General features: G+C 57.6%; 3 protein-coding genes across 14 annotated transcripts in view; 1 reads left to right on the top strand and 2 right to left on the bottom strand.

Annotated features, from left to right (window-relative positions):
* Positions 1-4,034, top strand: part of LOC122387355 (pre-mRNA cleavage complex 2 protein Pcf11-like) — a 33,547-nt gene extending 29,513 nt beyond the window's left edge. Inside the window, exons 18-22 of the mRNA XM_043377464.1 lie at positions 12-238; positions 454-563; positions 843-959; positions 1,174-2,377; positions 3,633-4,034. Of these exons, the coding sequence (XP_043233399.1) occupies positions 12-238; positions 454-563; positions 843-959; positions 1,174-2,377; positions 3,633-3,898 (1,924 nt within the window). The 3' untranslated portion in view covers positions 3,899-4,034. The remainder of the gene's footprint in view (positions 1-11; positions 239-453; positions 564-842; positions 960-1,173; positions 2,378-3,632) is intronic.
* Positions 4,035-6,897: 2,863 nt separating this feature from the next.
* On the bottom strand, positions 6,898-9,160 carry LOC122387378 (MFS-type transporter SLC18B1-like). Its single transcript, XM_043377526.1, has one exon. The coding sequence runs from the start codon at positions 8,696-8,698 to the stop codon at positions 7,247-7,249; it is 1,452 nt and encodes a 483-aa protein (XP_043233461.1). The 5' UTR covers positions 8,699-9,160; the 3' UTR covers positions 6,898-7,246.
* A 425-nt stretch (positions 9,161-9,585) lies between these two features.
* Positions 9,586-21,331, bottom strand: part of LOC122387357 (probable phospholipid-transporting ATPase IA) — a 36,921-nt gene continuing 25,175 nt past the window's right edge. For 6 of the 12 annotated variants that reach the window (XM_043377471.1, XM_043377473.1, XM_043377469.1 and 3 more), the window contains 11 exons: positions 20,858-21,010; positions 19,521-19,718; positions 18,872-19,216; positions 18,437-18,559; positions 15,176-15,316; positions 14,260-14,501; positions 13,749-13,844; positions 13,289-13,380; positions 12,233-12,350; positions 11,235-11,323; positions 9,586-10,955 (listed from right to left, as the gene is read on the bottom strand). In XM_043377471.1, the coding sequence (XP_043233406.1) occupies positions 10,858-10,955; positions 11,235-11,323; positions 12,233-12,350; positions 13,289-13,380; positions 13,749-13,844; positions 14,260-14,501; positions 15,176-15,316; positions 18,437-18,559; positions 18,872-19,216; positions 19,521-19,718; positions 20,858-21,010 (1,695 nt within the window). In that variant the 3' untranslated portion in view covers positions 9,586-10,857. Of the gene's footprint in view, positions 10,956-11,234; positions 11,324-12,232; positions 12,353-13,288; positions 13,381-13,748; positions 13,845-14,259; positions 14,502-14,631; positions 14,854-15,175; positions 15,317-18,436; positions 18,560-18,871; positions 19,217-19,520; positions 19,719-20,857; positions 21,011-21,331 lie in introns of those variants that run through there. The other 6 variants (XR_006257562.1, XR_006257561.1, XM_043377474.1 and 3 more) reach the window with 4 other exon arrangements.

Genomic DNA, 21,331 nt, shown 5'->3' with positions numbered 1-21,331 from the left:
TCTTTCGGCAGTCGTCAGCCGGGCATCATCAACCTGCTCTACTCTGGGATCCAGTGCGCGTCGTGCGGCTCGCGCTTCCTGCCCGAGCAGACGGTGCAGTACTCGAATCACCTGGACTGGCACTTCCGTCAGAATCGGCGGGAGAAGGAGGGCGCCCGGCGCGCGCAGAGCCGCCGCTGGTACTACGACCAGGCCAGCTGGATGCAGTACGAAGAGGTCGAGGACGCAGACGACAGGGGTGAGCGATCAGGATGGGGCGGGTCCCGGGGTCTGGCGGGGTAGAGGCGTTGGAGGGTGACAAGTGCGAGGCATCCTCGACTTTTGCTTCAGCTAGAGTGTTAGCGTGTGGATAGGGAGAGTTTGCTGTATTTCGCCAGTGTGTGAGCTGACTCCGTTCAACCTGCAGTCGTCTGTTTGTTGTGTCCCCTCTGACCTTTGTGCTTTGTCCGGCAGTTGACCCGGCATTTGATCAGCCGGATCCAATGGAAGGGGCCGAGGAGGAGGACCCCGAGTCGCTCTGTTCGGCGCCCGTGGGGCCCACCGAGGCCGACAACAAGTGCCAGGTGAGCCGCCGACCGCCGATCGAACAGATCTGGCGTATTTAATGACAGACCAGCTGCTTACATCAGACGTTGCTATGACTTCTGCTTAAAATGATCACATTTTCCTAAATAGCTGTCATTTTCCGCGACGAGCAGTGCCATCTGATTGGCGGATCGGCTAGATTTCCTGTTGACAACTCGTTAGTGATTAACCCCGGGGTAGTTGTGTGCAGTCTGGCGGTGGCTCCTGCCGCGGTAGTGTGTATCTCCCGTTACTGAGGCATCCCCTTCCTCCATCAGGTGTGTGGCGAGCAGCTGCGGCGCTTCTTCCACGAGGAGTCGGAAGAGTGGCACCTGCGCGACTGCATCCGCGTCGAGGGGAAGGCCTACCACCCGGGCTGCTTCGAGGACCACAAGGTCAGTTAGGGCTCCGGCCGAGCGGGCCGAGCCCGGACGGTAATGGTGCTAACGCATTTGTTCGTAGTGCTGATTTGGTGAGATGTATTTCAAAACGACATATAATGTATTGATGTGGTTTGATGTGGCTTAGCTCTGATTACAGTGTCTCTGCAGACTTCTAGCCGCTGTGTTTGTTGTTGGAGGTTTTCTAACGTCTGTGTTTTTCCGCCAGACGACGCTGCTGCTTCAGTCGGTGATGAGCCACGACAGTACGGACGCCTCGGCCGCCGGAGACGTCTCCATGGAGGAGCACGAGTTCAAACCCACACCGGACGACGACGAGGAAGACCGGAAACTGAGCCAGGAGGACCGGAAACTGAGCCAGGAGGACCGGAAACTGAGCCAGGACGACCGGAAACTGAGCCAGGAGGACCGACAACTGAGCCAGGAGGACCGGACACTCTCCCAGGAGGACCGCAAACCGTCCGAGGAGGATCTCAAACCGTCCGAGGAGGAGCTCCAGGCCTCCAAGGAGGAGTACCAGGCCGCCGCCGAGGACAGAAAGCCCTCGGCCGAGGAGCTGGCGTCCGCGGAGGGCGTCATGTCGGGAGCCGGGGACGCCAAACCCACAGCGGATGATCCCAGGCTGGATGAACCGCAGCCGGACGCGGAGAAGGACCCCGCTCCGACTGAGACGGAGCTGCCGTCCGGTCATGTGGAGATGGAGTCCGCCGAGGGGCCCGCGGCTGAGAGCAGTGAGGCGCCGCCGGCCGCAGAGGCCCCGGAGGACGGCGAGCCTGCGGGGTCCGGTCTGACAGAAACGACAGTCGATAGAGAAGCAGAGTCCAGCCCGGTGCCAGCCGCTGACGTGGACACTGCGGCCGAGGACGTGGGCGAACGCGCGCCGGACGTGAACGTGACGTCCACGGACGTGGACGTGACTGAGAGCTCCGTGCGGCCGGAGCAGGACGCAGCGGAGGGCGAGCCGGCGCCCGAGGAGGCGGCCGGCGACTCCGCCGCGGCCGAGGCCGGGCCCGCGGAGCCCGAGCCGTCCCAGGAGTCTGTGCCGGAGGTGGGGGAGGACGAGTCGTACCGAGTGGAGGAGATCGGCCGGCGGCCGGCCGAGCCCGACTCGCAGCTCTCCCAGCCGCCGCCGGTGAAGGAGGAGCCCCTCACGGAGACCTGGAGTGACGCCTCACTGCCGCCCTCTGATGACGAGGACTGCGTCACCGTGACCGTGGCGCCGCCCGCCGCCGGCGTCATCAAGCCGGAGAGGCCCGCGTCGGGCTCTCCGCCGCCGCCGGCGCCGGCCACTGCCGCTGCCGAGCCGCCCCCGACGGCCGCGCCGGCGGTCGAGCCGCCCGTGAGACGCGACCCGTCCGCCTCACCGCCGCCGGCCGCCCCGGCCGTGACGGTCGCGCCGCATCGCAGCCCCTGTAAGTACAGCTGGGGAGCGAGGGTTTGCACATGAAGGAAAGGAAGGGGACCGAAAGATCACTGAGCGCTGGCTGAACTTAAAATGTTAATCACACGTAGCAGCTGTTGCCAGTCACCTAGTCTCTTGTTAGAAAATAGTGAGAGTTATGACCCCTCCCCCCTCCCCCACCACCAATTAGCTTAGCACTGACCAATAGCTTTGTACTGAGCTCTGGTCAAACCGGACATGGACGAGAGACGAGCTGGGATGCCACGCCATCTTTTCAAGCTCGTGGTCGACCTGGCCATTGCCGTGCCCTTCCCTCTATAGCTTATTTCTGCCGGTAGTCGCTATTGTAGATTTAGAGTGCTGCAAAACTGTTCTCTTATTGCCGCTAGGAGGCACATGCCACAAACGAATAGCGCCATTGCTAATCATCGTAACTTTCCGAGGCAATAAATTAGGCAAGGCGTTTGGTGGTGCAATATGCTGGATATTTTGGGGGCCAGATAAGATCTAGCCTTTGGAATTTGACCTATTTAAACAGTGTTCGTTTATACGAGCATTTCCTGGGGAGAGCGCGCGCCCTCTCCGCGCGATAAGAGGCGGGCGGGGTGCCGTAACACTTCCGCACTGATTGTGTCATATAGTCCCCTCGTGTAATGTCTTAGTAATTTGTATGTAAACGCCTGCTTGTTATCCAGATCCTAGTGCAGTTAACGTAAATGACATATTTTTCATCGATTCAGTTTGTTCCGCACTTTCCACTGTTTCACCCATATTCGATTTGATAAACCCATTGCAGCCAACCGTTTTGTGTAGCTTCGCAGTCTGTTGCACAATGACAGGACGCGCTTTTTGCGTTGGGATTTTAATATTGATATGATTATGGCATTGCTTTTCTTTAATTTGTTATTCGTTCGACTTTCTTGAGTCATGTTATCACATTTTAGTCATATTTGATGCCGCATGAGGTGCGTTTTGAATAACTTGGCGTCTTTGCAAAAAAAAAACTTGTTTTAATCTCGCTTTGTTGTGGCATTTATTGGAAGTGCGTTCATGTGGTAAGTATCTCAGTGTAAATAGCAATATTGACTCGTTATTTGTAAATGAAATCATCAGCCAGTGTGGTCCCGCCTGCTGCCTGTATTGAGGTGGGTGCTGTCATAACTCTGCTCAGGCTGGTCCGAACTGTTCAGTGCTCCCTATCAGCTCCCCCGTGTCGACCCCGCGCCCCGTCTGACCGCTGTCCACTGACGCGGCCCCACCGACAGCGCCGGCCGCCGTCCGGCCGCCGCTGGACGAGCCGCAGCAGCTGATGGACGGCCATATTGCCGTACCGGAGGCGCGCCGCCCGCTCGGCGGCCGCATCCGACTGAACCTGGCGGGCGCGGCGCCGGCGCCGGAGCCGGAGGCGCCGCGGTTCTCCGAGCGGCCGGCGCCGGCCTCCGTGAAGCCGGCGCTGGTGGGCCGCCAGCTGACCGAGCTGCCGCTCAAACACAGCGGCGACGAGGAGTCCGGTCTGTGCGCCATCATGTGAGACGACGTGTGCCGCGCGGCGTCGGCGCCGAGCAGGTGTTCAGCTGTGATATTTGTGCGCGCGGCGGGCGGGCGACCGCCGCCGGTCTTGTTTTACCTGTGCCTTGTTCTGTTATCACCAAGAATTATTTTCGCAACTGGCGTTTGTCTGGTGCGGGGTGGGCTGGTGATTTCAGAAGAGGTGGGCTGGTGATTTCAGGAGAGGTGGGCTGGTGATTTCAGGAGAGGTGTGGTGACCAGGTGAGAGGGAGGAGGCGGGGAGAGGCGCTGCTGATTGGGACAGGCTGTCCGGTGGTGGAGAGACGCGACGGACGGAGACGAACTAGGGTCGCTCTGCTACGCTGCTGCTGTCCAGCGGGCGCAGGGAGGCTCCACCGCGCGGAGACGGGAGTTTACCAGGCGGGGATGAAGTCTCTGAGTAGCGACGAGCTTCCACTAAACGGTGACGAACGCTCCTCGAGTGGCCACGAGCTTCACTGCCCGGTGAATAGCGTTCACTGAGCAGTGAATGAGCTTCACTGAGCAGTGACGAGCGTTTACTGAGTGGTGGTGAGACTCACTGAGCAGTGACGAGCGGTCACTGAGGGTATCCACTGGGAGAGGCGCCTCGCCCGGTGCCCGCTCACTGGGCGGTGACCAGCTATCTAACCCTCGGTGACGAGCGTTCACCGACTGGGGTTCACTGAGCAGTGACGGGGAGTCACTGAGCGGTGACTGGGGGTTACGGGACGGGGACAGTTGCCGTTCCCAGTCCGGGGGGGGGGGGGGACTGCCGGCGGCGGCCCCGGACCGGATGGCGCTCGGTCAGGGGTCGCGGTCAGAAGGGGCCGCCGCGGGCCGGGTGGTGTTCGGCGGCCGTCCAGCTGCGCTCCGTCGGTTCTGAGTACAATACACGTTCAGAAGGCGTTCCTGCAGTCTGTACCGGGCAGGGGAGGGGCTGTATCGGGAGGGAGGGGAGGGAGTGTTCACCGTGTGGTCAGCGGCAGTGTGCGGTTTGGTGATAGCACGGGTACCGGTATGTTATACAACCGTCGCAGACCGCACTCGGCGGAACTGTATGGCTTCGTGAAGTGACCTCTGTTTACTCCACGCGGGTACAGCAGGGGTTGAACTCATAGGAGCCCTCCCCACAGCGTGGTTATTGTTCCCTCAGCTCGTCCGTGTAACCTTTGTTTTTAAGCCGAAGAGTTGTTTTTGTTTAGCACATCCATCCGGATACAATCTTCCTTGCTTATTACCATCTAGCGCCCGAAGCTAGGTTTATTTCCAAACTCCTATCCCATGTAGCCTGTGGATGTGTGGGCGGATCCAGGGGAGCGCTGGATGGGGTGTGCGCCGCTGGCTGCGATGGGCCGTGTACTTCAGTCGCTCATTCTGTATCCACCCCTGTTCAGTTCGTGTAAATTAAAACTGGCGTGGTGTGTGCGTTCCAATCAATAAACGCGATAGCCGTATGAAATGTGTATTTCTGGAGTTGAGGATGCTGAGACGTTCCGAGGTATGCGCCGAGACTTAGTAAAAATCTGGTTCCACATCACGCAGCACTCGACACTGACCGTCCCTGAGATATATGTAGGATGACCAAGAAAGTCATTCTGCTGACAAATAACATAACACACATTTGGCACGCACTAAAAGACACTTCCGTGCGAGGTTATTCTTCTGAACCAGTGCGAATAAATTTTTGGCACAGCAGCAATTCACCCAACGACCCCAATCAGCATCACGACGGACTGTACGACTTTCCACAGCCAACTATCTACATCAACCCAGGTAGGGGAAGGTGGGGTAAGACGGCCCAGCGGGGCAAGACGGACCACCAGCCCTCCCGGCTGAACCGTTGCTGGTATCTACTGCTTTATGCACTCACTATGTTTGTTTTCCTTCGTAACAATGGCCACCTTTGAGCTCATGCTGCTAGGATGCATAGCTTTTGAGTTATTGAGAAAAATGTTGTTTTTCGTCAAACCGATCTAATATAAGAGGTCTACGGGTGATTCAATTACGGCGCCTTTCTTGCATGATTAGTTTCTATTTTGCACTTTACTGTGAAGAACAAAGTTATAAACTTAGTTATAGTCACACTTAAGGAAAGGCAAGGTTTTGCAATGTTGCGCTATTTGACATATACGTCATGATAATGACAGAATTTAGATTTGGGGCAAGACGGACCACTGTGGTCCATCTTACCCTGTGGTGGTCCATTGTACCCTGCATATGGAAAGTTCTTTTCCAAAACATTGACACAAGTTTAAGTACCTAAGCTAATTTTTCAGGAAGGAGTCTTTGTTGCATGTGAGCCATGCATGCAAGTGCTCAGTTAGCATGCATTCATGCCAAACGACAATCAACACACATGTTCCCAGCTTTTAGCTGCACTTCCATCACACATGAGTAAAAATAAAGGCTCATTTGGTTATTTTACCATTCTAGTTACTTTTTCTTACAAGAGTACAGAGCAGAAGTGTAAGACACATGAACGGATAGCAGGCACTGCTGGGTGGTCCGTCTTACCCCACGTTTTTTCTTGTCTGAGTTTTTGACATGTCCCTCTTTAAGAGCATCCACCACCTAGATGTCTTTAAGTTGAAATTTAGTCTTTACACATATCAACAGAGGAAGGATTGAGCATTCCGAAGACTATAAATAATATGAATTACGAGAGCAGTGTAGCAAGATATGCGGCCTCAAACCTTAGCTGGTCCGTCTTACCCCACCTTCCCCTAAACAGTTCTCTGAGAGGTTGTTGAATGGTGATGGATATGCCCGCGTGCCCAACGCCACAGACCACACTTCACACAATCACGAAGAATTGGTGCTACTGGTATATGAACTTCCTTTGCACATCGCCACCTTGGCCAATCCTGATAGTCATTCCAAGACCCACGGCCTGCCGGTCTCAGGAGCCCACGGCCTGATGGCTACCATGGCCCACCACCGCCCGTTTCAGGAGCCCACAATGGCCCATAGCCCGCTGGGGTCAGATATCCTGTGGGGGGGGGGGGGGGCAATGACCGCACTAACATGGCTTCAGGTAAGCCGGCAATGTGTATCGGCCCGGCCCGCTCTGGTGTAAATGATCCGGTATGATCGTATGACCACTGACTCGTCCTGAGCTGCCTGGCGACATCAGTCGATCAGCTGCGGTCAGCGCTCCCCACTAACCCCTGGTTTGGCTGGCTCACCGCTCCCTGGTCTTCAGTCCGGCCGGCCTCAGCACCCCACTGGCCGTCTATCCGTCAGACCTGACCCCTCCACTGGCCGTCTGTCCACTGAGGTGACCCTTCCCCCGGCCGTCTGTCCGACTGACCGCCGTCAGGCTCCCCCTGGCCGTCTGTCTGACCGACCCTCACCCCTCCTCTGACCGTCTGGCCGTCTGATCGCCGTCAGGGCGGTCAGCCTCCGTCTCCCGCCGCACCACTGGCTCCCTGTTGAGCGCCAGCTGAATGCGCAGCGCCTGGGCGCCGCTGGCGGCCGCCGCCAGCACACTGAAGCCGGCCAGCGCAGTGGTGAGCACCGGGAAGCTCCAGCGGTCGATGAGCGCCCCGCCCACCGTCGGGCCGACCACGTTACCCACCGAGAACACCGTCCAGAACGCGCTGGACACAAACGCCTGCGTGTGCACGCTCGAGTCGAGGCCGCCGCGTGTGCAGGCCATCAGCAGCCGGCTGAAGATGGGGATGTAGGCGCCGCCCTGGCACAGCTCCTTGAGCGTCATGCCGACCCCGAGCAGCCAGCGGGAGGGCGGCAGCGGCAGCAGCGGCGAGGGCGCCATCAGCAGCAGGCCGCCGGCGGCGCCCAGAAGACACGGCGTCACCAGCAGGTACGTGTTGCGGACGCGGTCGTGCAGCCGGCCCCAGGCCAGGCTGAACACGCAGAAGGTGCCGGTGGCGCCCAGGAAGAACAGGCCCAGCTCCGAGGGCGAGACGCCGACCGCCGACAGCACGTAGGGCCCGATGCCGGGGTCGATGGCCGTCCAGTTCATGGAGACGGCCAGCAGCACCAGGCAGCAGAGCCACGCCTCGCCGGTGGTGAGCAGCACGCGCACCAGCGGCCACAGCGGGCCGGCGCGCCGCTCCGGCGGCGCCACGGACGGCATCAGCGCGCCGGTGACGGCGGCGGCCGCGGCCAGCAGGCCGCCCAGCGCGTAGAACGGCAGCCCGTAGCCGGCCAGCCGGTAGAGGCCGCCGCCGACCGCCGGGCCCAGCGACACGCCCACGCCGGTCATGGTCTCGATGGTGCCGATGGCCGTGTTGGTGCGGCCGGGGAACCTGTGCGCCACCACCGTCAGCGAGGCCGTGTTGATGAAACACGTGGCCACCGCCTCCACGGCGCGCGTCACGAAGCAGGCGGCGATGAAGGCGGTGGTGTCGGCGATCAGCGGCAGCAGGCCGAAGGCGGCGGTGGAGAGCGCGGCCAGCAGCAGGCCGGCGCTGTAGGAGCGCGTGACGCCCAGCCGCGGCACGGCCCGGCCCACCGCTGGGTACGTCAGCAGCTGGGTGGCCGCGAAACAGCTGAACACCGCGCCCGTCACCGTCTCGGAGACGCCGCGCCGAGCCGCCTCCACCGGGAAGAACGGGATCATCAGGGCCACCAGGCAGCCGCCGAGCAGGCTGCCGGCGCACAGACAGGCCAGCAGCAGCCGCTGCTCGCGGCTGAGCGGCGCCGGCGGGCCGCCCTCCCCGGGCTGCGCGGCCCCGTCACCGGGCTCACTGCACGCCGAGTAAGAACTGTCCTGGCCGTCCGCGGCGCTGGAGAGCAGCCGCGACTGCTCCGAGTGGTCCCCCTCCTCGGCGGTCATCCTGGCTCTGTCCTGATCCTGTCTTTGCCCGCTCCTGGTGCTGTCCTGATCCGCTAATGGTCCCGTCCTGCTCCTGCAGCAGAGTCCTGACTCCTGATGGTCTGCGGCGCAGCAGTACGCTCGTCCGTCTCAGTTCGTTCTGTCACGAAGACGCCGCTGGTCCATTTGCCCTGGATCTGCCCACATCACAAACTTCACAATAGCTGTTCGTCTGCAGGTCACCGTCCACCGCATCCACGTTCACCGTGGACACTGATCCAGTGCCCTCACTGCGAGACAACTTGCACTTCTCCGAAACATGCGCACTCCGGGACCGGCGCGCCCGTCTAGCGGTCGTTGAATGCCGGGCGGATGGGGTGCTGGCCCGGTCGGCAGGGGCGCACCCAGGCCGTCTGTGCGGTGCGGCTCGGTCGGTCCGTCTGGCGGTGCTGGCGGTGGCGCGGCGCCAGGGTCCGTCCGCCGCCGGAGACGGTCCAGGAGAGAGTGACGCCGCCCGGAGCCGCCCGAGTCGGACCGAGCGGCCGCCCGGCGCCGGCATGTTGCGCAAGGCGGAATCTGTACGGCTGAACCCTGACCGGCCGCGGACTATTGCGAGAAGTGTTGAAAATTTCGCGGGATTTATAAATCACATCATGGGTTCGGACCTTTTCGGGTCCATAGTTACAGAGTCCCCTTTTCCCGAGGCTATATCTTCCCTAGTTTGCCCTGGTTCGGGCGCGATTGGCGTCATGCGGTACAGTCTACCTTTAGGCGCTTACCACTAGTGCCATCTATGAGCGATAATGGAAACTAATCGGCGTACACGGACGCCGAATTCCTGTGTGGTCAGTATCAGTCTAGAAACGGCTTTTTCACGACCTCCCAGCATCGCTCAGTTAGACTACCAATTGACACATACATACATGTATTAGTACACAGATTTGCGAAGGAAAGGCGCTCACCTCCAACTCTCGCCTGGCACAGGCGACAAACAGCAGCGGCACAGTCACAGACACGGTACAACTCGGCACACCGGGGCGGGCCGCGCGGCGCCCGTCGCAGACAGTCACACAGCGCACCAGACCAGCCCCGCCGCCCCCAGCCGCGCAGAGCGATCAACAGCCAAACAAAAACGCAGCGCGGCGCCCCGACCGGGCCGGGCGGACCTCAGAAACGGCCGGCAATGCAGACTGTAAGGAATGGCTCAGAGACTGCACAGAGAGTTAAGACCGTGAGAGGGAACGGAGACAGGCTGTATGTAGATTGTAGGGAAGGGAGGCAGACTTCATTAAAGGCGGAGAGATAGTCCACACGAAAAAAAAACGAGCATCTAGTAGTTTCGGTGGTTGCGCAGGATGCTAAATAGATATGATACGGGTTTGTGTCAATATAAAATGACGGATATTAGCCTTTCGACGGCTCGGTACCCGCCGGGTACCAGGCCGTCCGGTCCACCATCCAGTGACCTGCCGTTCCCTGGCACACATCTCATAGGTACACAGCTCGCGAACGCAGCAACGAACCCCCAGTCACAGCAACGTAACATGGCGTGAGATCATAACGTATTTGTACCAGCTAGTCCCGTGCAAGGGTGGCCCTAAAACGCTCAAACACAACCGGGTAAATCTGGTGCGCATCCCCCCCCCCTTAAACGGCAACACATGACTAGCTTCGGCGTACGTAAGTAAAACGGCGTCTGTAACAGACTTATACAGCCATCGCGCCAGGTCTCCGTCGACCCGGCGGACAATGTAACATGTTATACAGCCATTCACAATAGTCAACATGGATCGCGCTTCAGCTGCTTTGAACCTCGCGGCCCCACAGATAACCCGGCTCCTCTCAGCCCCATAGACAGTCCGGCTTCTCCCGGCGTCACACACAACCCGGCTTCTCCGGGCGTCAGGCCCGGCCTCTCCCGGCGTCAGGCAATCCGGCTCCTCCCGCTCCACGGCCCAGGCGCGGAGCCCGCCCGGCGATTGTGCTGCCCCCACCGGCTGCCACAGACACCACAGATACAGCTGCGGCCGATAGGTGGTGGGCCGGCCGCTGCCTCCACGGGGGCGCGTCGCCCGCCGCGCGGACCGCCGGGCCGACTGAGGGCTGTGTACCCGGTCAGACCGACTCGGGCGGCGGCGGCGAGCGACGACCCCACCGCAGCGGCGAGCCGCCCGGGCTGCTCACATACCAGTGGGCTTTGGCCGCGTGGTATCGTACGCTCGGATGATGTCGGCCTGCGGTACGGCGCCGCCCTCTTCTTGAGAGAAGGCGTAGCCATCTGCGGACACGGGGCGGAAAGGGGCGCTCAGACGGCGTGGGTCACACAATACCCTACCGACCCGGCTCTACGTGCATAAAAAACAAAATAAAACGGTATAATCCGTAAAACGGCACGTCCGGCCAGCCGATCAAAGTCACCAAGAAACTCGTCACTCAGCGCAAACAGAGCACGGACTAGACGTAACGCTACAGCCGTCCAGGCAAGGTCGGCCGCCGGGCCAGTCAGCTGAGCGGCGCGGCGCATGCTGCGGGGGGGGGGGGCGACCGCCTGACTCACGGGAGAGCTCCACCTCGAGGTCGACCCGGGTCGTGGTGCGCCGGAACACGTTCTTGACGTTCCTCAGCAGCCGGGCGCGCTCCGTTAGTCTGCCGGAGCCGTCAGCTCAGGTCAGTCAGCCGTCAGCTCAGGTCAGCCGGGGGCGGTCAACTGACCCAGTCAGCGGTGTCCGATGCGGCAGAGAGGAGGGTGCCGCGTGCACCAGGAACGGAACACATGCTTTATAGTATCTGGTAGTAGGCGTCACATATTAAACTCTAAGAAAGCACTGTCAAATTATGCTTGAGGCGAGCAGCTGTGAAGTATTGTTTCAAGCTAAACAAAAAGGGAAAACAAACGAAAAATACGGCTATCAAGCATAAAAATCGTGCATTCAATCGCCACGGAATTAAAGTTGGAAGCATTCAAAACACTGCCAACATTGTTACCATGCATGAACTCTGCCCTCTTGGCGCAGTGTTATTAAAGCGACACAACACGGGGGTCAGGTTACTGGCCGAGAGCTCGGGCGACACGGCGCACTGAGTACCAGCTGGGGGCTATCATCTGGTCGGAAGAGAACCACTGCCACAGCCGCTGTCCCTCAGGGATACGGGTCACCAGGTGGCGATGAGTCATTGTTAGGGTTAGTGTTAATCGACGCCCAGCCGGTGGCGAGGACCGAGTGTCCAGTATGGAGGAATACTGAGGTGGAACGGACGGAGACGGCTGACGGGGAGGACGGGGGTGGGGTCCACGGGGAGGACAGGGGTGTGGTACACGGGGAGGACAGGGGTGTGGTCCACGGGGAGGACAGGGGTGGGGTCCGTGGGGAGGACAGGGCTGTGGTCCATGAGGAGGACTGGGGTGGGGTCCGTGGGGAGGACAGGGGTGGGGTCCATGGGGGAGGACTGGTCCATGGGGAGGACAGGGCTGTGGTCCGTGGGGAGGACAGGGGGTGTGTTCCGTGGGGAGGACAGGGGTGGGGTCCGTGGGGAGGACTGACGGCCGCTGCTTACAGAGGAACCGGCTGATCGGCCAGAAGCGGACTTCGCTCGTCGCCGGCGGCGGAGAGGAGCTCTCCGCTGTCCACTGACTGTCCGCTGTCCGAGTGTCCTCCGCTGCCAGCGGCTCCATCTCTGGAGCGGCCAGGCCAAGGTCGGACAGGGCAGAGGGACGCGCGCGGGACACACGGGCAGAGGGCGGCGCCGGCGGCAGAGCGGGGAGCGGCCGGCCGGCGCCGCCCTCTGCCCCTCCGCCGGCCGCGGCGGGCAGTACACACCATGCAGAGCTGCGAGCAGTCAGTGCTAGTCGGATGGCAGATCATGCTTGGTTAACATTCGGGGAGTTCAGTGACGGTTATTCCAGCGGCATGCGTAATTGCGGTAATGCTAATATAAGTACCTGACTGGTATTAGATGTTACATGCAGTCCGTATGAAGGTTGAGAACTGAGGCTCGGGTTCTTCACACTAGGGTGGATTCGCTACACATGGCTCAAATACAATCGGACAATATGAACCTTTATGTCGTGAAGCATCTACAAGTGTGATGTAGCATGAAATAAAATATCAATGTCTTTAATGCATCCATGGTTACACAGGTACAGGTACAGCTTTCCTACTGGACTGCTCATATGGCGGCGTAAAATGGTAAATGGACACCCGCATTTAGTGAGCTAATGGCCAAAATGGCGACACTCGCACCATTACCTGTAGAGTCATGTAACTCCTGATATGTGCACCATATTCTTATAACAGGCTACCCCTAAAATCATACCCAATTATCACCTCTATGACGGTAAAACGTCTAAAGTCAGGGTACAAGTACATAAAACGATAAAACCCGTTAACAAAAGAATTAAGCATATTACGGTACACGATTAAATGCATAAACTAATTGCTAATTACACCAGCATTAAATCACATAAAAGCATATTCTTCTTGTCCAAGCAGACCAAATTGGTGGGGGCGCCAGCCTGGCAGGGTGACTAGATAAGGTACATCCAACAGTGGTCCGTCATATCACAGTGTGGCAGGGCGGGCGGGGGCCCGCGGTGGGTCGGCAGCTACAAACCGAAAGAGTCGTGCACTGTGAGCGCGGCCGGAGCGGTGCCGTTGACCTTCTGGCGCCGCGGCTGCTCCTCGAACACCGTACTGAGCTCTACACTGAAATATACAGAGCTCGGCGCTAGAGAACGGCCACACTGCCGGACGACAGACACGGCAAGCGCCCCGGCGCGCCGGCCCGGGTCCGCCCGCGGCCACTCTCCACATGCCAGAAGCCGCACACGAACTCCACACGCCGACTATGAGGGCACACAGACAGCCATAGCTAGAGAAAACAAAACATCCAGAGACTCATTAACTGGGAGGCATTCAACGCAAGGTTCAGTTTAGTAGAAAACAAAACAAAACAGGACTGCACGGACGGACTAGTGGGGGTGGGTGCCCTGAGGCGGGGGCGGGGGCGGGGGCGGGCCGGTCAGGCGCCGCAGCGGCCGGCGGCCGGCCAGCCGGGACGCGGGGACGCGTACTTTTCCTTGACGTCCATGATGATGGAAGGGTCGCGCGCCTTGATCTCGCTCTCGCGCACCTCGTCCGTCAGCGTCTTGTGCACCGTGCTCCGGATACTGCCGAGACACACAGACATACAGTCACACAATCTGAGTCACAGACAGACAGACAGACAGACAGACAGACACCTCGTCCGTCAGCGTCTTGTGCACCGTGCTCCCGATACCGGGAAACACGCAGATACACACCGTTTGGGAATTCCTAGACGACCCTTTTAACATCACAGCTTGGTAATGGTAACAGTAGAAAAAAAAACTATCATGGGTACATCTACAGATATTATAAATAGCGTCTTCAAGCCTATACTCCGATTCAAGCTTTCGCCTTCAAAATTCTTCGAGCCTTGAGTCTTCAAAATCCAGGCCTATATCGAGATGCGCTAGCGTCCTCCCGTTCTTCCCTCCGTCACTCGAAGCCCTCTACCAGCCCCTCTCTGTGTCTCTCCTCCCCTCCCTCCCGGCGTCCACCCACCTCTTGAAGATGACGTCCGGCAGGATGGTGGCGGTAGGCACCATGATCAGTCCCAGCCAGAAGACGGGGCTGGTAAACACCATGGTGTCCAGGCCGATCATGTCGTGCGCGAACGGCAGGTGCGAGTAGATGAGCAGGAAGGCGAACCACACGCCGATCGAGCCCCAGATGGCCAGGTGGGTGAGACACGTCCAGGCCTGCATCTCCAGGCCGGCCTTCAGTGACACAGTCACCACCACATACTGGCGGAACCGAGGGACAGTCAGACAGACAGACAGACAGTCAGGCAAACGGACAGTCAGACAATCAGACACAGACAGTCACCACCACGTTCTGTCCGGACAAACAGACAGTCAGACAGACAGACACGCAGACAAACGGACAGTCAGACAATCAGACACAGACAGTCACCACCACGTTCTGTCCGGACAAACAGACAGTCAGACAGACAGACACGCAGACAAACGGACAGTCAGACAATCAGACACAGACAGTCACCACCACGTTCTGTCCGGACAAACAGACAGTCAGACAGACAGACACGCAGACAAACGGACAGTCAGACAATCAGACACAGACAGTCACCACCACGTACTGCCGGACGAAGAGACAGACCGAGAGACAAGCAGGTAGCCAGTCAGACAGTCAGAAAGCCAAGCATAGACACACAGTCACTACAACGTACTGCCGGGAAGGGGGCGGGGCGGATGGGGTCAGTTGGAGCGGGCCGGGGTAGCACGACACTCAGCGGGACAATGGACAGAGTTGCCGGATAAAAGTTTTGAAACAGGGACTGTTGCTCCCAAAAGTCCATGGAGTGTATCCACCTAACTAGCTTTGCTTCTCCCAGCCCAGGTAGCAACGGTTCAGCGCCGGCCGCCCAGTCACCCAGTGAGCAAACCCGGCGCGTCCTTACCGTGTAGACCATGTTGCCGAACATGAGGTAGCCGGCGTTTCTGCCGCTGGACCAGGCCACGTCCTGGGTCATCGTGCCGTACGACAGCCAGAACAGCATCACAGAGTGCACCAGCGAGTTGATGATCCACAGCCAAAACACCTGCCGGGAGAACATGGATCAGCGTAGGTCTCAGTAGCCAGAGGCAGGCAGACAGCCCACAACGGCCAAGTACAGCCATACAAAAAGGTCAAATCTGCTGTTACTCAGTCCTAAACAAAGATAGTCTGACATCAGCTAACCGGTAACAAGTACACTGAATGGATCCCAATCGGCAATACACAGCCACCTTACCGCCGTTATATGCTACCGGCGCACTGTAGGCGTTCGGGCCGGTCTAGCCTCTCAGAATCCCAATTTTTTTTCTCGCTTTTATGAAAACAAAAACCATACCAATCGACGGCAAAATGTCCACACATTACATACATGACAGTTATTTGGTCCTGCAATATCTTGGTATGGGGAGAAAGGAGCCTCAAACACAAAGTTTTTTTGGACCGCGGACAAGTCATGATTAACGCATGTTTGAAGAGTCAAAGTATATGCCATGGGGATCCTATGTGCGTTAGTTGTCCACGTCAATGTTTTTATGAGTTGTTCTGTGACATGTTACAATCAATCCTGCGGAAAGAGAAATGAGATGAGGTGCATCATTAAGCAACATGAGAGATCAACATATCATCGCGTCATCTCATATTTTTGAAACTAACATCGATCACTAAGTTAGAGCCGATCTTTTGAGTACCCCTAGGTCCCGCTCTAAATTGTGCGTCACAATACGCAGTGGGATGTTACTGAACTAGTCAGACAGTATAAAAGTGCGCAAACGTGCGCCTCGGCGGCTATGCAACATTTTGCAACACACTGCTCGCCAATATCCCGTGCCCCACTGGAGAGCTGCTATTCATAGCCCCCTTCTAACTCCAAAACTACTAGACCGATTGTCAAAATTCAAAGGGCGTCTGATAGCCCTGGAAAAATTGTCTAAAAGTACCTAATGTTATTGACCTCAAGGTCACCGATGACGTCACAGGTAAGGTCAAAGTAAGAGTTATCGAAGTTTTAGCTTGTTTTTGGACTCTGGTCGCCGGCTAGTAACTCAGATAAGCCTCATTTTTGATAATACACTCGAGAATATGTCTTATATACCCTGATGGTGCCAAACTTGTGCAATTAGTTTTTCAAGTCGACGCCAGGTCATCCTAGGTCACGGAAATTTCAAATCATGCCCCGGTCGCGTGACATATGTTTTATGGTCGATTTAGGCCATGTGTTCAGAAGGCTGTGTCGTATGTGTCATTCAATGCCATTTTCAGCTGAATCTAGCTGAGGTCAAGTCACTTTCAGGTCAGAAAAGGTCAACTTTTGAAGTTTAAGTTTTCATTTAAAAAAATGTGTCTATCAGATGCCGTTTTAGCTGAGGAACACGATGGTGCTATTCATTCTGTGGTACGATATTTTCGAAAAGTCAAAAACGTATAGTACAAAGGTTTAATAATATAATTTTTTATTTTTGATGCTATCAGTTTTCTAAAGTTTATTTTTTTATATTAAATATGAGATGTTAGTTTAAGAGTCCTGTGTATTTTGAGTTCTCCAATGCAAAAAAAAGGATCCAGCTTTAAAACTGAGCTCATAACCCTCGCCGGCACAGGCCATTTGGCGTCCTTCGACGGCACAGGGGGGGGGGGGGCTACGACCCCCCTCGCGTTTGACCCCTGATCGAGCTAGAGCTTCGCGGAAAAGACAAGCGTGTTGCCCGTGACGAGAGGAAGCCGATGATACCCGATTTCAAGGTCCTAGGTCATCGGTTGACCTTCCAGGTCAGGTCAATGACCCAAAAGTCGGGAAAATCGGGACCTGTTAGAACGTCGTTAAGTGTGGCTGCTATGGGGTCTTTCGGGGTGCTGTTCACGAATATCATATTAGTTTTGATCACAGGCGATACCTTTATGCATTTAGACCAGGTTGGGTCAGGTCAGGTCAGGTCAACCGGTAGGGGTCCTGCCGGGTATTCGTAGTACGTGTCAACCGCCTCTGACAGCTTCGTACGAAGGCACCAAAACTACTTCGTAAATGTTCAGATGGTTGCTAAATTCGAATTCAGCTCCAAAAACTACCCTAGAAACATGTACCTAAAACTCAAAAAGAGAACCGAGGTCATCAAAGGTCAATGACCTGACCTGACCTTCAAGTGACCTTGACACCCACCATAATGCATACGACCAGCATCATATCACAAGTTGGAACGCTTGAAACCATGAAAAGACTGCAAACGCGAGCCGACATACGCCGAATCGCGACTCCGGCCAAACATGGTCTCGAGAAACAGGTCATAGGTGAAAGGTCGTTTGGGTCAGGGTCATGAAATTTTTAGGGTAGATGTAAGGTTGATTGACTCGAGAGTACTGAAAGTTTCGTTGCGATCGGTCGACTTTTACGCGAGTTATTTGCGAAAAACCGAGGGGAGGGGGTCTGTTCGACCCCCTCCCCCCTATAGGGGGAGGGTTAAGTGCTGTGGTCACAACGCACTCGTCAACTGTACAGTGCATTTAAATACAATTTCCTGGTGATAAAAAGCCCGAAAGTTCAATAAATCATAGAATGGGCGCGCTCCGTTTTTGCCATATTTATGCAACATTTCATGCAGCCCATGCACATTGCAAAAGCTTATGACATGGCCAAGTTGATCCGTCCACGTTCTCTAATGAATTTGCTACAGATTGGTGTGTCATTTGTAGGCGTAGGTCGCCTAGATTCAAATCTATGAGGACTGAAAGGTGGTGAGAGGCTAGACCCACTGAAACGCCCACTGTGCGGCGGGTTCCTGTCCCCAGCAGCGATCCTCCCTTTGACCCCGCCCCGTCCGCCCCCGGGTCTATTGTGGCCGCGTGTGGGCCGGTGGGCCGATGAGCCCGCAGCCGGCGGCGGGCGCGGCGATTGACGGGAATATTTAGCAGGCGGCCGGCGGGCCGTGTGGGGCGGTAATAGAGCCGCCGGCGCCGCCGCCGACCCGCCGGCGCCGCCGCCGGAACAGACGGCGCCTTCAGACACAGCGAGCAGCCTCAGACCGCTCAGCGCGCGCCGCGTGGGAGGAGGACAAAGTGGGGCGCGCTGGCACTGCATACATTAGGAAGGCATTGGAATACTGCAGTTCATAACGTTACATAAGTCGGACGGTGGTGGCGGTTACGGCGGCAGTCCCAGTTCCCTCGTACTCACCCTCGTGCTGAAGAGCTGTCCCTCCTGTGACGTCTTGTACAGTTGCGGGTACTTGAGTCGCGTCTCGGCCGAACAGGACCGGTCGATGAAGCCCATGATGAGCGGCGGTACCGAGGTGAACAGCTGACGGCAGACGCGCACACAAACAGCGGTCAGCGGCGTACAGCAGAGGGAGGTGTGCCACTGAGTTATGACCTAGCCCGGGAGACAGGTAATGTGAGCCTCATAAAAGATTAACGTTACGAGGCAAAGCGATTATTCCGGACAATATAAACTTCATGAAGAATGCAATAATTCTAGAACATGCACGCCTCTCAGTGAATACACGAGGACTTGAAAGATCGAAACTGCTCCACAAAGCCCCCCCCCCTACCCCATAAATCTGCCTAGATAGTCAGCATCCCGTGCCTCTCGAAGTCAATCTCCCCGCCTCACCAGGTTATAGGCGGCGATGGTCCAGCGCTCGAAGACCACCTGTCCGGACCAGCCCGAGTAGATGGCGTACCACAGCTCCATCACGTACAGACAGATGTTCTTGTAGAAGCTGTACAGCACCACCTGGGTCAGCCGGCTGTAGTTCCACGCGCCGTGCACGAACAGCAGCCGCGCCAGGAAGCGGAACTGGCCGATGGCGTAGTCGGAGCTGTGCGCGGCCTGCAGACCCTCCAGGCCGGCCACCCCGACCCCCACGTGCGCCGCCTGGATCATGGCCACGTCGTTGGCGCCGTCTCCGATGGCCAGCGTGACGGCGCCCGTGTGCTGGGTGACCAGCTCCGCTACCTGTGAGGGGGAGAGCGGGGGCGGGGTCAGAACGGGGTCAGGAAGGGGTGGGAGGGCCCGCGACCAATATCCAAAAACAAGGGGAACTGTGACCAAATAATTTCTTTCTACGCTGGGATTTAAAACAGGCAAATGCTCGGCGCCAATTAAATAGAACTGTCATCACCCCAATATGTCATCACCAATTACCGTTCTTATATTTTCTGATCCATCCCAATGAAAGTCAAACCCAGGCCCGGCCCTCGGTGACCCCGCTGCTGACTGCCACTGGTGCCGGGTGTGGCCGGCGGTCGGCCGGCCTTACCTCTGCCTTTTGTCCGGGACTGACGCGGCAGCAGACCACGCTGCGGCAGCCCAGGCACAGCTCCATGAACTCGGAGCGCAGCTCGTGTGTCAGCGCGTACTGCAGCGTGCGGCCGTCAATGATGAGCGCCACCTGACCAGCCTCCTCGCGGTGGTCACGCATCTCGTTCAGACGCTCCGTCACCATAGCGCGCGTCCGCTGCGGACGGGAGGGGAAAAGAGCTGTAACTCCAGTACAGTACAGACAGACACACTGACAGACAGACAGACAGACAGACAGACAGCCGCTCCTTCACCATGGCGCGCGTCCGCTATCGACGGGAGGGAGGGGAGCGTTAATGGAGGTCCTACGGCATAGACAGACAGACAAAAGGACAGACAAAACATCGGGTGAGCCAACACAACAGGAGCTGAAAGCGCTAACATCCGCCGCAAAATTGCGCAGCTCTTGTGATTCCCTAAAAGCAATGCGCTGTATGGAAATGACTAGCTGAAAGGGTCCCCCAGTCTCACTCCTGTCGCAAAGTTCAACAGCGGACGCATTTCCGATACCAGTGATCTGTAAGATCTAGTCACGGAGAGCCTACCAGCGATCCCTCCATCCTGACGAGTACCCGCCCGGAATACCGCCGGCGGTCTGAGTGAGCCGCGATAAGCCCTCTCCGCCGGGCCGTGGTCTCGAGCCGCTCCCACCAGCCTTACAAAGCCGCGCCGGCCGCCGGCGGCCACAGCCCGGTCAATCACGCTAATGTGCGCTCAGTGAGAACCGAGCTACTGTCGACGCCACACAACCCGACAGCGGTCAACACTCGCCCTCTGTCCCCTCCCCTCTCCCCTCACAGAGTGGCCATTACGCCGCTCTGCCCCCTCCCCAACCATGAGCGCCGTACAATCGATACAGACGGCGAAATACCGCCACTCCAACGAAACCACGCGCAAAAACCGACGGCCGAGGCTGTTTTCTCAAGCATTCTCTCTTCGCACTCCACTAAAATAGCCATCTCCTCCACTCTAATGGATAGCGAGGGGGGAGCGTAATGGGTGCGGGAGGGAGGGAGAGGGAGAGGGAGAGGGAGAGGGAGAGGGAGAGGGAGAGGGAGAGGGAGAGGGAGAGGGAGAGGGAGAGGGAGAGGGAGAGAGAGGGAGAGGTGATAGAGATTCAATCTCTCAGGAAGAGACCCTGCATTCTGCGGCCCATCTCGAGTCGGCCTCATCTCCGTGTCACGCGCCGTCCGCCGCCTCCATCCTCTGCCCGCCACCCTGCCCTCTGCCCGCTCCCCGGAGTCTGCCCTCTGCCCCCCTCTGCCCTATGCCCACACTCCGTCCTCCCCCACTCACGTCCAGGCCGTCCTCGTTCAGTATGAGCAGCGGCATCTTGGAGTGCAGCAGGCGCGACGAGTGGCCGATGTTGATGGCCGTCTCCTGCTTGTCTCCGGTCAGCACCCAGACGTGAATATCGGCGGCCAGCAGGGCCTCTATCGTCTCCGGGACCTGGCAGACAGACATACAGACGTGAATAACAGCCGCCAGCGGGACTTCTACGTCTCCAGTACCTGCCGTATTGGCGCACAGACGGGTGACAGAGGTAGCACGGAGACTGAGAGGGATAACAGAAACCGAAACATGACCGTCGGTGACATGACAACACGACAGGATAACATGGCCGTCGGTGTATGACCGGTTGGAGTCGGACACGATGCATGGTAAGGTGGTAACTCTAGGCAGTGGTATCGAAACATCTTCCACATTTTATGACTATTTTCAACTATCGGCACGCGCTGAACCTGATCAGTTATATCAATCACAGCCTAC

Source organism: Amphibalanus amphitrite, unplaced genomic scaffold (assembly GCF_019059575.1).
Source record: "Amphibalanus amphitrite isolate SeventyFive unplaced genomic scaffold, NRLGWU_Aamphi_draft 000284F_arrow, whole genome shotgun sequence".
Lineage (NCBI taxonomy): Eukaryota > Metazoa > Arthropoda > Thecostraca > Balanomorpha > Balanidae > Amphibalanus > Amphibalanus amphitrite.
The sequence above is the reverse complement of the archived record's forward strand: the minus strand, read 5'-3'. Positions and strand labels throughout refer to the sequence as shown.

Coding starts and splice junctions, on each gene's coding strand:
- LOC122387378 (XM_043377526.1), bottom strand. CDS start 8,698: ATGACCGCCGAGGAGGGGGACCACTCGGAGCAGTCGCGGCTGCTCTCC.